The 15,036-nt window shown below is 37.1% G+C and overlaps 2 protein-coding genes across 6 annotated transcripts in view; one reads left to right on the plus strand and one right to left on the minus strand.

The window, feature by feature from the left end:
* Positions 1-4,276, plus strand: part of stk39 (serine threonine kinase 39) — a 62,975-nt gene extending 58,699 nt beyond the window's left edge. The window contains exon 18 of the mRNA XM_059562526.1: positions 3,822-4,276. Within this exon, the coding sequence (XP_059418509.1) occupies positions 3,822-3,896 (75 nt within the window). The 3' untranslated portion in view covers positions 3,897-4,276. The remainder of the gene's footprint in view (positions 1-3,821) is intronic.
* A 3,897-nt stretch (positions 4,277-8,173) lies between these two features.
* Positions 8,174-15,036, minus strand: part of b3galt1b (UDP-Gal:betaGlcNAc beta 1,3-galactosyltransferase, polypeptide 1b) — a 169,459-nt gene continuing 162,596 nt past the window's right edge. For all 5 annotated transcript variants that reach the window (XM_059562531.1, XM_059562527.1, XM_059562530.1 and 2 more), the window contains one exon: positions 8,174-10,219. In XM_059562531.1, the coding sequence (XP_059418514.1) occupies positions 9,029-10,024 (996 nt within the window). In that variant the 5' untranslated portion in view covers positions 10,025-10,219 and the 3' untranslated portion in view covers positions 8,174-9,028. The remainder of the gene's footprint in view (positions 10,220-15,036) is intronic.

Raw genomic sequence — 15,036 nt, forward strand, 5'->3', positions numbered from 1 at the left:
AATTCCAGACTGCAACGCACGTCAAATTGAGCAGAGGACTCGTCTTGTTTTACACAGGGGATCTATCTCTAGGTTTCGTATACTTGACATGGTCTCTGCTGACATTCAAGGCTGTAGAGGTCGACTCTAGGTGCTGATCCACCTCCGATCTGGATCCGTATGGCTATGGTGACCTCGGAATAAGAAAGAAACAGACTTATATTAGCGTAGATGCCATTCTTCTTACGATGTAACGAGTACATCGGATGTAATGGGGAGCCTAACAATCCTTTAACAGATTTGGATTATAGAAATGTGTTAGTGTGTTATTGTTATGTGAGGTTAAAGAGGTGGGTCTTTAATCTAGACTTAAACTGACAAGAGTGTGTCGGCCTCCCAGACAACACTAGGTAGATTGTTCCAGAGTTTAGGCATTAAATAGGAAAAGGATCTGAGGCCCACAGTTGATTTTGATATTCTAGATATTATCAAATGGCCAGAGTTTTGAGAACGCAGCGGACGTGGAGGACTATAATGCAATATTATCTCGCTCAAGTATTGAGGAGCTAAAGCATTCAGGGCTTTATAAGTAATTATGAAACTTCACTTTTTTATGCAAACAATGAAACTTTGTTGTTTCTTTTTCTTTGTTTGTTTATATATTGATATCACCCAGCTCTAGTGAAAATAGCAAAAATGTAAGTTTTCTTGTGTGACATATCTAAAGGTGCCATGTTTGAAATGAATGCCGATACAAACAAGATTTGAAAACTAGTTGAAGTTCTTTTTTTATATAGCTGTACATATAGGTGTATGGGAGAACATTGATGGTGAGTAAATAATGACAACATTTAATTTTTTAGATGAACCATTCGTAGAAGACGCTAAGCATTAAGGGCAGGTCCCGGTGGACTGGGCAATACGGCGGTGATGGCTGTGTTTAATCACTCCGCTAGATGAGTTGGCGGTAAACAACATCTGCGGGTAGCAGGCGGCTCATTCTGCTGCAGCCTTTCGCAGAGAGCTATTTCTACAGCATCTGCCAGCTCTTACCCTTAACTTCACCCTCCGACCCTCCACAAAGCTCCCAGAATGCATTTCTCAGTCGCACCTGGAGTGTTTCGAAAATCGCATTAGGAAGTGTGAAGTTTTATTGTTTAATTTCAGCCTGAGCGTCCCTGGAGAGAACTTCACATCATGATTAGAAAACAACTCTGAGAAATGTGCACATGTAACAGGGACGTAGACGTGTGGTGTGTGGAGGGAATTTCTCAGGCGGCCCAGTCCTCCAATCTCATTTACTAATGTCACTCCTGACTACACTGTGTGCAACTCAGACAATTAGGCTGCTTGGATATTGAACCGTAAAGAAGACTTATGTTTGTGGTTGCTGTGCGCACACTCGCAAGCTCTGTGGCTTGAGCATTACAGTTTGTAAGCATTAAAGCTGATGCTGAACACTATTATGTGCAAAAGGCTGTGCTAATGCAGTTTTTTTTTTATATAATCAAATCTGAAGGGCATTTTTAGGCACAAAGTAAAGAAGATGAGTTATTGCTTTTAGATAAGAAGTTAATAAAAAAATAATTAAAAACATTAAAAAATAATATTTAAAATAAAATAAATAAATACAAAAATAATATTTTTAAATTAATTAAATTTAGCATTTTTAATTCGTTTTTTTGTTTGTTTTATTTTTATTGTTTTTTTTCTTTATATTTATTTAATTATATTATTTTTAATGTTAGTTATATTTTATTTCATTTTTGTTTTAAATAAAAAAGTTTATTTTTTATTTTAACTTTGTGTATATACTGTAAAGATAGGGAGAGAGACAAATTTAAATAATTAACAATTTTAATGCAAATTATATATATATATATATATATATATATATATATATATATATAATTAAATTGTATAATATTTGTATTTTTTATTTTAAATTAAAAAGTTTATTATTTATTTTTAATTGTGTGTGTGTGAACAAGAGAGAGAAAATTGAAGGTAACAATTAAAAAAAATCTATTAAAATATCTTTAATTTTACTTGCTATGCTCGTGATATACATGTATGTATATATTTTTTCACTTAAATGTTTTTACATGAAAAAAAATGAAATATTCTACATTTATTTAGTTTTAAGTTTTATCCTTCAGTTGTCAGATAAAAATACATATCTGGATGTTTCTGTCATTAACCTACAAATATTAGTCTTACACTTGACTTTGCATATTAAGCTAAATATTTCCACATATCAGTTTTATTTTACCAGCATCTACAGTGTCTGTCCATCAGAGTGTTTTCTGCGCGTGTAAGCACACACACACAGCAGTAGAAGAAATACTTCCTTCCTCTCTTGAGTAATTCATAATGCTTCTCTCAGGAGAAATGTGAGTTATGTCAGGGAGGAGTTTTATGGTCAGACCTTTCTACGGGTCACAGTCCCTCTTATTTAGCAGGAGCGTGAACTCAAGCCCGTATTTCACTCAGTGTTTTTCAGAGAGAGCAGACGCTCACTAACATACAAATACACACACACACACACACCTCTGTCTAAGATCAGTCGTCTGACCCTGAACAGCTGAGTCTGTGTCTCCTCCAGAGGAAACGGACAGACGATCGATTTCCTCCAGACACTTGGGCTGGTGTTACCTGTGATAAGATGATCTGCTCTCTGCCCAGCTCCACTCCGTCATTAGACACTTGTCAAATACAGGCCACCATGGCATTACTCTTTCATGTTTTCTTTTGCCTTTCATCCCTTAACCTCCCTCTTTGAAGCCTCTTAGATATTAGTTTTTGGAAGTTAAGTCAAAATGTGAAGTACTTTATATGAATAAAGGAATGGTCCAGGTTGAGTGCAAGTTAAACTCTGCTGACAGATTTTTCGGTGTAACATGGATTACCAAGTACCTTGGGTTTATTTATTATTTTTTAATTCATTCATTTATTTATATATTATTCTATTTTTTCATTTATTATGCACATAAAGGGAATTATCCAGATTCAATGCGAGATAAACATAATGTTGATTTGTTTTGTTTTTTTTGGATGCACATGAAATGTAAGGGCTACTCCATTGGCAGAATGTGTGGAATAATGTTTATTACCAAGTACCTATTGTTTGTTTGTTTATATTTTTTATTTTAGTGTTCACATAAAATATATGGAAAGTGTTCTAGACATAATTTGTGGCATAATATTGATTATCAAGTACCTTGAGGTATTTATTTTTTATGATTTTATTTTTAGTATGCACTCGAATTGTAAGTCCAGCATTGAGGAGGGTTTAAAATCCCACATGTGAAGTTGCTTTCGTTCTTAAACCAATAATTAAATTTTTTTATTTAGTTAACTGAGAGTCAAGTTTTTTAATTTATTCAATTTTATGTCAATTTTATTAATTTATTGTTATATTTATTTTAACTAATAGTTAAATTATTCCCTCGGTTAATCTACATTATGCCACACTATGTTTGCTATTTTATTATATATATATATATATATATATTTTTTTTTTTTTTTTTGATTTTTTTTTATCAATGCCACAATATAATTATAGTATTTTTTATTTTATTTTGTTTTATTTTGTATTTATTTGTTTAAAAAAGTGTTAATTTAAATCATATCATATTTTTTTAATTATATATATTTTTATTTCATTCTGTTCTTTTAATTATTGCTGAGAGTCAAATTATTATCTGTTATCCCACTAGTGCTGAAAAAGCTTAACATGCTGAACCCGGAAAATTCCTTTGAATAATGCTTCAACAGTCACACAGGCTGGGATTTGTTTCAGCTGCGTTAACGTGCATTTGTTTCTTTGTCTGTGTCTCTAGGCATCTGGTTGTGACAGCACAGAGATCCCAGATGAGGTGAAGTTGATTGGCTTTGCCCAGCTGAGCGTCACCTGATAGCATCTCGTTACCACATCAGAGGCAGAGCAGAAGGACGGGAGAGTGAACGCTGCAGGAGACGCCGCTATGGCATTCAAGATCTTTGCTGCAAAACTCCCACCTCCTGCCCCATTCAGGCTTTCCTTCTCCTCCCGAATCACCTGCCCTCTGCACCTGTTCAATCAAATGCAGCACTTTTATTCAAACACACACACACTTTTGCCCTTGTTCCCAGACACTGTATGCCTTTCACCAAAACATTCCAGCAGTCATTTCCCAGAATTCAAAGCAGGAGCCATCATCTCAGGAGGCAATAGCTAGTGAAACAAAAAGTTTTTTTTATGTTGATTGTTATTGTGTTACCTCTTAGCACTTACCATATTATTATTATTATTATTATTATTATTATTGACAAAAAAAAACATTTTATTTCATGTAAGAGTAGCGCAAAACTGAAGTGGAGACGTCTCCCTCTGAATGTAAAAAGCACATTTTCATCCTGAATGTAAACACATTCAAACTGTATTGTACATAGACCTTCTGATGTCTAAAATAAGGGAATATTTTGTTGTTTTAGTTGTTGTTTTTAGAGAACCCAATGCTGCCATGTGCAAACATGCTGCTTTCTTTATTCGGGACAGTGTTGATGCTTCGACGCTAGAGGTGCCTTGTTTTTTTTTTTAATCCGTGCCTAAGAAATGTAGGTTACAGGCTTGAAGAACGCTGCTCGTCGGCAGATTTGCTTATAGTATTCTCAGCGACCGGTGGCTCGCGTTGAAGTTAACAGCTGATGCACTTTGATTTCATGCGGTGCGATGTGCATGCACCTGCGACGCTTAGACCCTACCTAACTATCCACATTCAACCCGTTAAAGCTGACAATCATATTCACAGATGGCCAATGGTTACGCGTCATTTTTACAGCACTAGAATGTGTTTGTTTTTGAGCCCAGAATGCATCTGTCGATCAGTGAACATGAAGTATTTTGTAAAGGAAACCAAATGTCTACTACTGAATGACAGAAAAGCCATCTGTGTGTCCAAAACCAGTGTAGTAGCTTGAATTAAATTATTCTGTTCTCAGCCCAAATGTAAATAAGTATGACATACTTTATTATTATTATCATTATAAGTTGAATTGTGTTTTCTATATACCATGCGTGTTCCCTCCCTACTATTCAGCCCTTCTGTCATCATCAGAGAATATAAACTTTCTGCAAAGGTTACAATAAATAAAACACAATTGCTACTATTAAACCGGAGCATGACTGTTTTTTGGGAGAAGAGGGAGCCTAACTGTGTAATGTGATTATGATATTTTCTTTTTGCTTGCCTCTGTGTGTGTGTGTGTTTTTATGCAGTAATTGCTATCATTTACCACCAGAAAACCTTCAGAAACAGATTCCATTACAGTGTTTTAGTATCTAATCGGGGAGAAAAATGAGCAGATTTATGTGAGATGTGGAGCGTTTATGAGAGCACTTGAACTGGTGGGATGGGGAATTTAGAAAATATCTGAAATGATTTTGATCGAGATGTAAAGTTAAGCAAGCTGTGACTTTAATGTGATTTTAATGTTGTTGTTTTTTCAATATTATATTGGTGCCTACTATACATAAAAATGACTAATTATTTGTGCTTATTTTAAAAGGGTGGTTTACTGTTTTTTTTTTCTAGGCTTGATTGTGTTTATGGGGTGCAGTCGAACATGTGCTCATGCTTCATTTAAAAAAAATATTTTTCACATAATTTACCTTTATTCCACACCGATCTGTCCCTTCTCTGACAGACGCCTCAATTATTTCCTCAGAAATACGCGATGGGCTGAGATTGGTCAGCTGGCTCAGTTTGTTGTGATTGGCTAAACCGCCTCGAGCGCATCTCTGAACATCCCGCCCCTCTCAAGCTCAGAATGTGCTGCGGTTGTTTTGTAAACAATGACATCTTTATATTGCTTATCAATTCGAGCCCGATTGAGATGCAGAGAATATTAATGAAGAGGATCACACACAAACTGTGCAAGCATGGCTCTTAATGGTATGTATGTTTGTTGTTGTCTCATACTTTTAGATATGCTGGTGTTTGTAAGTGCTACTGCTTCTGTTAGCTTTTAATATACGGTTTTATTCTGATTAAAGCTTTAATACAGCACAGAAACCGTATGCACGTCCATGCATACACTTCTCATTGCTATGTGAAAATAAGTGTGTAAATGGAACAGTTTGTTGGAGCTGATCTGACAATCTGAATGAGAGCGTGATTGAGAACCGCTGCTTTAGAACATTAGTTTTGAAACTTGTGAATCCAATAGAATCGTTAGAAGACAGAATCACGATTCATATATAAACAGATTTTTATGTGCACCCCTAGTTTTCTCTTCCTCTTCTCTAAAGCAACACAACATGGCCTCGCCCCCTTTGTTGCGTGTTCCTGGGGGCGGGGTTTATCTGGGATCATGATGTAACATACCATAGACTGTAAAAAAAGATGGACGACTCGCCTTCGCTCTCTTCCATTGGTCAAAACTGAAGCCGCCAGTGTCCCGATATGTCAATCACAGCTGTCAATCACGACGTCTCACCACCGTTTTAAGAGCATTAAATAACTATCTAAAAAACAACTTATTTTAAAAACGAACACTTGAATTTACATTAGCGTGATACAAACTACAGTAAATGACAAAAAACAGCTTCGGAAAAAAGATATTTGAAGGGTAATTTAATTGTTTAGTTGGTCTCGCGTCCCATTGAATAACATGGGGAGGCGGGGTTTATGACCTATACTAGGACCACTCACCAGGGGGCGATCGAGACGTTTTGGCTTCACTTTTCAGGGCTTGTGCGGCACGCTTGTAACAGACCTGGAAAAAGCTTGTAGTAGTCCCCTACCAGACGTTTTTGTAGGCATTAAACTGCCAGAAGTTTAAGACAATATATCCATTTGCATTGAACTTTCAGTGCTGCAACTTTGCAGATATTGTTTATATTGTTTATTGTGCATGTATATATATATATATATATATATATATATCTATATATATATATACACACACACACACACACACACACACACAATGTGCGTATAGACATTAAATTGCAGCATTGGTTATGTATTTTTATTGTTTCATGCATTATTTTATTATTTTGTACCCTTGGAAAGAGCTAACATAAAAATTATTTACTTGCTGTCCATTACGCTTTAGAAAGTGTTCAGATGATGCCACTTCTTGGGTCACAAAGATTTTCTTCTCTTGTAGACAGAGAAGATTGGGATTTTGGATGAAAAATGTGGGACATCACTTTAAGCAGTTTTTGCTTGTAAAAAAAATGCACATTTTTATAATATAGGCTGTATAATAAAATGAATGTGTTATGTCAGATGTTGTGCGATTTTAATTGTTGCATCAGACCTCAGAGTTGGGACTGGCCAAAAGCACTTTTTAAGTTAATGGGAAACCAAAGTGTGCCACTATTTAAGTTAAGTGCCATTTTTTGACACTATATTCACTCAGGATGCTGATTGCTTTTAATTCCACCCTAAGAACAGCCTCCTGGAAGGCATCCCATAATAGACACCCATTCCTGATTGAACATCGGTTGCTGTAAAGCACTGGCTCCATTATGACACACACACAGCAATGCCAAAGACTGTCTTTATTTGTCAAGAGTGCTGACAGAGTTTGGCAAGGCCAGCGATTGGCACGTCTCGAGCTGCCTGACCAGTCTGCCAAGTGGCACTACTGTGGGCATTTGGCAGGAAAAGTGACTGGTGAAATCCTCCAAGGATGGAGAAGGTGAGTCGGATATTTTGCTGGATCTCCACAGCACATTTATGCTGTCAAACATGCTAAAGGTAATTCATCAGATTCAAAAGTGACAGAAATTTAAGACAGGCTCATTGAAAGTTAGAAAAGAAGTTCCAAACAAGCAAATGTTTTACAAATCTGCATTACTCTAAATGCACAATGAATTTTCAAAGCCACTGTAAAATGGCCATATGGCTGCAGATAATACCCCAATAAATAATTCTGTGTTTTTTTCCTGTGAATTTGTCATCAGTCTTCAGTTTTACATAATCATTCAGAAATCATTGTAAAATGTTCATTTGCTACATTGATCTTTTTTTTCAGGCTTTGATGAAAATAAATTTCAAAATAACAGCATTTATTTTAAAATATTTTGTAATATTTAAATATCTTTGATTAATTTATTGTGGGCCAGCTGAATACAATTATTAATTTCTTTAAATCTTTTGATGTGAGATGACTAAGTAAATTTTTTTTTTAATTATCCCTTTAGAATCTTGAATATAAATGAGCAAAACATAAAAACAAAAAGAACACTTTAAAAAAAAAAGAACATTGTTATATATTTTTATGTGAAAAATATACAGTATAATACAATAGTACCGGCTGGGGATAATATGTTCATTTTTGTTTTCACAGTTAAATGTCACATCCCCTCAGTTACTCCAGACAATTCAAAAAGGGAAACACATGAACCACATTTTGGCCTCAATGAAATCAAATTCGAGAGAATTTAGAATTTCATTATATTCCACATTTACACTGCCATCCTTACACAATGTTTGTACAGGTTTGACAATGTACAGTAAATACTCACTAAATGATACTTGATACCAAGCGTTAATGACTTTAGTTATACAGATTTACAGCATAGCTACAAACATGAGCTGTTCTGAAGCAATGGAGTTTAACTTCTAGGAGTAAGAAAATAATTTTTATACTTATAAATAAGGAACTATACATCGCGTTATCTTTTTCAAGAAAATACATTTTCTGAACGTGTAAAACAATGCAGGTGCTTTCACATAATAGTAAACAAAGCAATGGTACTTTCGTTTGTACAACCAGAATAATGTGCAAAGAAAATGCAAAATGTTGTGCACCCGAACCAAAAGAAACTCCAGCATGTTGAACCAGACAGACTGGCACAGTTATAATATTAACACGAATAGCACATTCCCCACCCGATTCTAAAACAATAGGCTCGGCGTGGTTTGAAATGCCCTAGAAGGATGTAAGTGTTTCTAAGAAAGAACTACAGTTTGTCCCGAGGCTCCATGTCGCATCTGTGCATCATGGGGATTTTTAAAAAAGGGCACAAATACACATCCTCAGGCAGCTCCCACTAACACTTGAGATGCTTCTTGCTGGTCATGTCATTCCAGATACGATGCATCTCCTCAGGGGAGATCTGGTGTACGGTAATGACTCGACGGTACCTGCAAAGACTGTAGGCCATTTTCCAATGATTGAAGCCACTGTTCTGATACGGATGAATGCCCAGCTTCCTTAAACACACCCCGACGTAAACGTCCTCCAGATGCAAGAGTCTGGTGTGCAAGGACGTCTTGTAAATGAGCTCCGCAACGTCCGCCGAGAAAACATACCCAGTGCCGGAGCAAAATGGCGGGTACTTGCTCTCAGGGTAAAGGTCTCTGGGCATGTACCACTTGCTGCGCATGTCCCGAATGGGTCCGCCGTTGATGACGTATCCCGTGAAGTACCTCCGTCGGGGTTTGGTGGCTGGCTTCAAGAGCTTATACACCAAGTTGTCCATGTTCACAAAGATATCACTGTCCGTTTTCATCACATACTTGGCTTGGTTGCAGAAAGTGGCCACCCAGCGCATTCCCATCAGCGTTTTGAGAGTAAGATTGTGGTACGAATCGATGAAGTCCTCGACTACGATGTCGTGAAAGATCTCGCTCTCTTGCTCCACCATCTGGTTGAGCACCGCATCTGTACTGCGTCCCAGAAGAAACAGTGTAACGATACTAAGGTCGCTGAAGGTGCTTTCATCGCCCCATGTTTCCCTGATGGCTTGGCGGGCGTCAAACTCTTTGTGTGTGGTCGTGATGAGGATGACGAGGAAGGGCACATTGATTTCGCATTTCTTGGGCTCATTGATGATAAAATCGAAGGCGTGGGGGTTCAGTGGACGTGTGCGGATGTTGCTGAAGGTTGTGGTGGCGTTGCTCTTGAGTGCTTTCACCGTTTTATGCGCCGGGACGGACAGTTGGCTCACGTAGGACGATGTGGGACGGGATATACTTAGGTACCACAGAGCGCTGGCCCAACAAACGACTGTCAACACGTAGAGGCATGATACTTTTGAAGGCATTGTGAGGCATTTACGTGGACTTGGATCTATAGATCTCGAACGGCCTCGCAGCCATTAGCGATGGTACCTTAGGCAGAAATGCAGAACCCCATGACGTCAGCTGTCAGAGCGGTCTTCTCTTCATATGAAAGCTGTGGGATTTTGTAGCAGGTCTTTGAATGCTCCCTGACACTCTTCTGCATGTTCCAGTGAAATCTGAAAAACAAAACAGCAAAAGTGGGTTCAGACCAAAACCAGACAAGTGGGTTCCTTAACTGATGTCTAGGGACCAAGATGGATAAATATAATTTTACATTTACATATATGCAATTAACAGATGCTTTTATCTAAAGTGACACATTGTATTCATAACACATTTTCTTTTCTTTTTTTAATCAGTTTTGCTTTCACTGGGAACCCATGACTTTGCTTTTGAAATGTGCCATGCTCTACTGTTTGAGCTACAATACAGTTTAAATCACAACAAAAAATATGCACAGAAATATGCTGATATTAACCCTTATTTTAAATTATATTTATTAAAAATGCCAAACCACTATCTATTGACAGGACTGTCAAGAAATTTAAATGGGGTACAAATTTTTAACTTGAACACACTGAAAGCTCCTTTGGCTTTTGGATTATGGTAGAAAATAAGTCCTGTGACAAACAAAAGTTTTTGATTCTTACACGTTCATCAAGATCATTTTTACATATAAACACTTTTACGAATTTTGAAGCCTGTATACAATTGTCAGAAGAAAAGAGCTAAAGGTAAAGCACTACACCATGGTTGCACAACTTTAAGATCACCAAGTTTCCCAACAACTCTTTTAGTCTTTACTACAGGTGAATAGTATAAAACATTTTAATTAACAGATATAACTATTTGACTTTGCCTAGCTGATTATTCACAATACATTAAATTTCTCTGAAATGCTATATTTAAATATGCAAACTTGATGCATTATCTAATCAAATATGCAGTACTTTGCATAACCCTGATCACTGGATAAAATCAGGTTCAAAATTCTTGTTTCATTTTGTGTCCATATTAGAGCTAACGGTTTTTAGAGTGGATTAAGGATTTCTCTTATCACTCCATAAATTAAAGAATACTGTCAACAGTACGAAAAAAAAATTCACCATGTATTAGGAATAAAATGAATTATACGTCAGTGAATGATACAGTATAAGAACAAACTGCTCTTTTTAGAACAAATAAAAGGTATGAATACAACTGTAAAGTTTGGTGCATGTAAGTGCTACTGAAGTGGAGATTTTCGGACCCTTGTGAATGAAAAAACAAACATAAAAAACATTAATGTGTATTTTGGATGTTTTATTTCATCTCGCCTGAAAGAAGACAAGTTATAAAAGCACAATATCCCAAAATCTCAAAAACAAAATCAACAAGTTGGACCATTTGATATAGAATAGTTTGCAAGAATGTTAATAAATTACACCTTCAGGTGTCCTGAAATGCAATGCAAGAGACATGGACTATTTATACTTGACTTTTTAAGACCAGGGGCCCATTCTTTATACGTTGCTTATTACATCCATGGACCCAAATGACCTTGAAGAGATGGTTGCAGACAGGACATCATGGCGAGCACAGTGCCACACTGCCATACACTCCTTTGAGCTCAGCCGTATTGTTACTGCTGTAGACAAACGAAGACGCAGAAAGCACAATGCCTTAACATCTAGAACAACGTCTAGCCAGTTTGTGTGCGACACCTGTGGCCGGTCATGTGCGTCAAGGATCGGCCTCTATTCACATCGTAGGACGCACCAACAACAACAACTGTGACGAGATCTGTCGTGTCGACAGCTCAGACCAAGGATTACATCCGAGATTCAATGTCACATCCAAGATGATATCATTGCGCAAATCAGGATCTGGCTAATTTGGTTTTTGAACGCACCTGTTATTGATGATCAGTATCACTGGACTGAGTTATCGGAGATAATTGCACGTTCATGGGTTGGTTTAAAAGGGGCTATGTATTGATAATCGAAACCATGATCAGCAATGAAACGATTGGCTGGTGGCAAGACAGCAATTTATTGACATGATATAATTAATAAAGAAACCTGAAGAAAAACTTGACAAATTTCTGGACTTTTATAAGGAAACAGCCAAGTGAATGAAACTACATAAATGTTATAATAGATTAATGAAATGTTTTAATATATATATATATATATACATATTTTATATTTCTTACATGATTCCCAATTATTTAGATTCACAACTTATAAAATTTGTTAATTTTTATTTGAATGTAGTAATTATCTATTCATTTAGTTTTATATTATTTAGATTCACAACTTACAAAATTTGTTAATTTTTATTTGAATGTAGTAAATATCTATTCATTTAGTTTTATATTTGGACAGATTTGTTACGTTAATGAAAGTTTCTTAAGGGTCAAGATCATGTTATCTGCATCTCCTGTGCTCAGTCAAGCCACTCCCATAATGGCCATCATAACTCAAATTAATGCATGACTCTATCTGTATAGCATGTGTGTAAGATTCAAATACAAATATGAAGCAATAATTTTATGACGAATAAATATTTCAGTGAGTAAAACTGGCTGTCTATAGTAGGCTATTATGGACTACACAACATTATTATATTATCTTTAAATACATTTTTAAATTATTATTTTAAATTATTGTCCCTGGATCAGTAGGATACTTTTGTTATAAAGAAGCAGTGGTAGCGGACAGATTCGAAGGATCAGTTCTGGTTGAAAAGATGCAATCTAATCCTGTTTACATGAAATAAACCTGCTCCCGAGCAGGTTTAATCTTACGGACCTGTTGCTATTATCACAACCAAACACAGTTTACTGACCAGAACTGGTTTTAACTAGGAGACATGAAATGAGGGATGAATTCTCATGGCTTTAGGCAGTTTGAGTCTGACAACAGAGGGTTTGATGACTCTCTCAATTTCAAAAGGCCCAAGGTAGCAAGGAGAGAATATGTCTTTAAAGGAATGTCTTTAGAAGAAAGCTAAACTTTCTGACCTGGTTGACACATGGGTGTGGTGATTCAACAACAGTCAGCAAGGTGGCGATTACAATCAGCTGAACAGAGCAGAGCAGACCGGGCTTCCCTCCAGATTCCAGATCTTACGGCAGCGACGGATATGGACTTGAACTGATGGAAACGCAATATCATTCTCCTGTACTGGAAACAAAGGAGGCAAATATCCCAAAGAACACTCAAATGGAGGAATTCCAGTAGCTGAGCTGGACAAGGAATTGTGAGCATATTCAATCCAAGTGAGGTGAGTACTACAAGATGAAGGATTATTTACAGCCACACATCGTAATGCTGCTTCCAACTCCTGGTTAGCCCACTCTGCTTGCCCATTAAACTGAGGATGAAAGCCAGAAGACAAACTTACAGTAACACTAAGTGCATGGCAGGAGGCTTTCCTAACCTGAGATGTAAATTGGGGACCACGGTCTGAGACAATATCTAGAGGGATGTCATGAAGACGGAAAACTTGCTGGACAAGGAGGTCAGCGGTCTCACAAACTGTGGACAATTTAGGGAGAGCCACAAAATGCACTACTTTAGAAAAACTGTCCACAATAGTAAGTATAGGGTTGTTGCATTGTGAAATAGGCAGTCCAGAAATAAAATCAAGAGCAATGTGAGACCAGGGGCGACTGGGAAAAGGTAAAGAATGAAGCAAACCTGGAAGATAGTTTTCCCATCTGCACACACAGCGCAGCCTTTGACAAATTCTTGATTATCCTTGTTGGGTGAGTTTAGCCTCCCAAATTACTGACTCAATTTCCCAAGTGATGGCACCAGCCACACATGAAGGAGAGAGAATAGTTTCAGAGCTTGGTGGGTCCTCTTCTGGAGTAAATTGACGTTAAAGTGCATGTGGTTTAACATTCTTTTAGACAGGGTGGTAAGTGAGTGTAAAATTTAAGAGACTAAAAAAATAGGGCCCAATGTGCTTGTCTAGGATTTAGATGCTTAGCAGTTTGTATGTAGGCTAGATTTTTATGGTCAGTTCATACCAAAAATGGTTGTTCACTTCCCTCAAGCCAATTGCTCCTACACCAGAATCAGAGGCATCCACTTCCACGATGAACTGCCGAGATGGATCTGGCTGAATAAGCACAGAAACTGAGGTGAACAGTTCTTTCAGTTTGTCAAAGGCCTGATCAGCCTCCTGAGTCCACATAAAAGGGGTAGAGGAAGAAATGAGGCTGGTGAGAGGAGTTGCCACATGGCTATAATCCCTAATAAAACAGCGATAAAAATTGGCAAAACCCAAAATTCGTTGCATCTGTTTAAGGGTGGTAGGTTTTGGCAATTCTGTCACTGCCTGGTTTTTCTCTGGGTCAGTTTTCACCTGCCTGCCCTCAATTACATATCCCAAGAAGTTGACAGAACTGACATGAAATTCACATACCTTCTCTTTTACAAACAGTTTGTTTTAGAGAAGCCTTTGCAGAACTGGACGAACATGAATGACATGTTCAGAGATGGTGTGGTGTGTCTTAAATGTCATCCAGGAGCTTGGAATGCAGCTGGACCATTTGTAAGTCCAAAGGACATCACCAGATATTCAAAATGTCCAAGAGGCATGTTAAAAGCATTCTTCCATTCATCCCCTTCTTTTATTCTGACTAGATGGTAAGCATTCCACAAGTCCAACTTAGTGAAAACTGTGGCTCCCCAAGGGGAGATGACCTAATTAGGACAGCAGCAAGGGAATCATGAATGTATTTCTCCATAGCCTCCCTCTCAGGTCGAGAAAGGTTGTGCAGTCTACAACCCGAATTCCGGAAAAGTTGGGACGTTTTTTAAATTTTAATAAAATGAAAACTAAAAGACTTTCAAATCACATGAGCCAATATTTTATTCACAATAGAACATAGATAACATAGCAAATGTTTAAACTGAGAAAGTTTACAATTTTATGCACAAAATGAGCTCATTTCAATTTTGATTTCTGCTACAGGTCTCAAAATAGTTGGGACGGGGCA

Source organism: Carassius carassius, chromosome 11, assembly GCF_963082965.1.
Source record: "Carassius carassius chromosome 11, fCarCar2.1, whole genome shotgun sequence".
NCBI classification, from domain to species: Eukaryota; Metazoa; Chordata; class Actinopteri; order Cypriniformes; family Cyprinidae; genus Carassius; species Carassius carassius.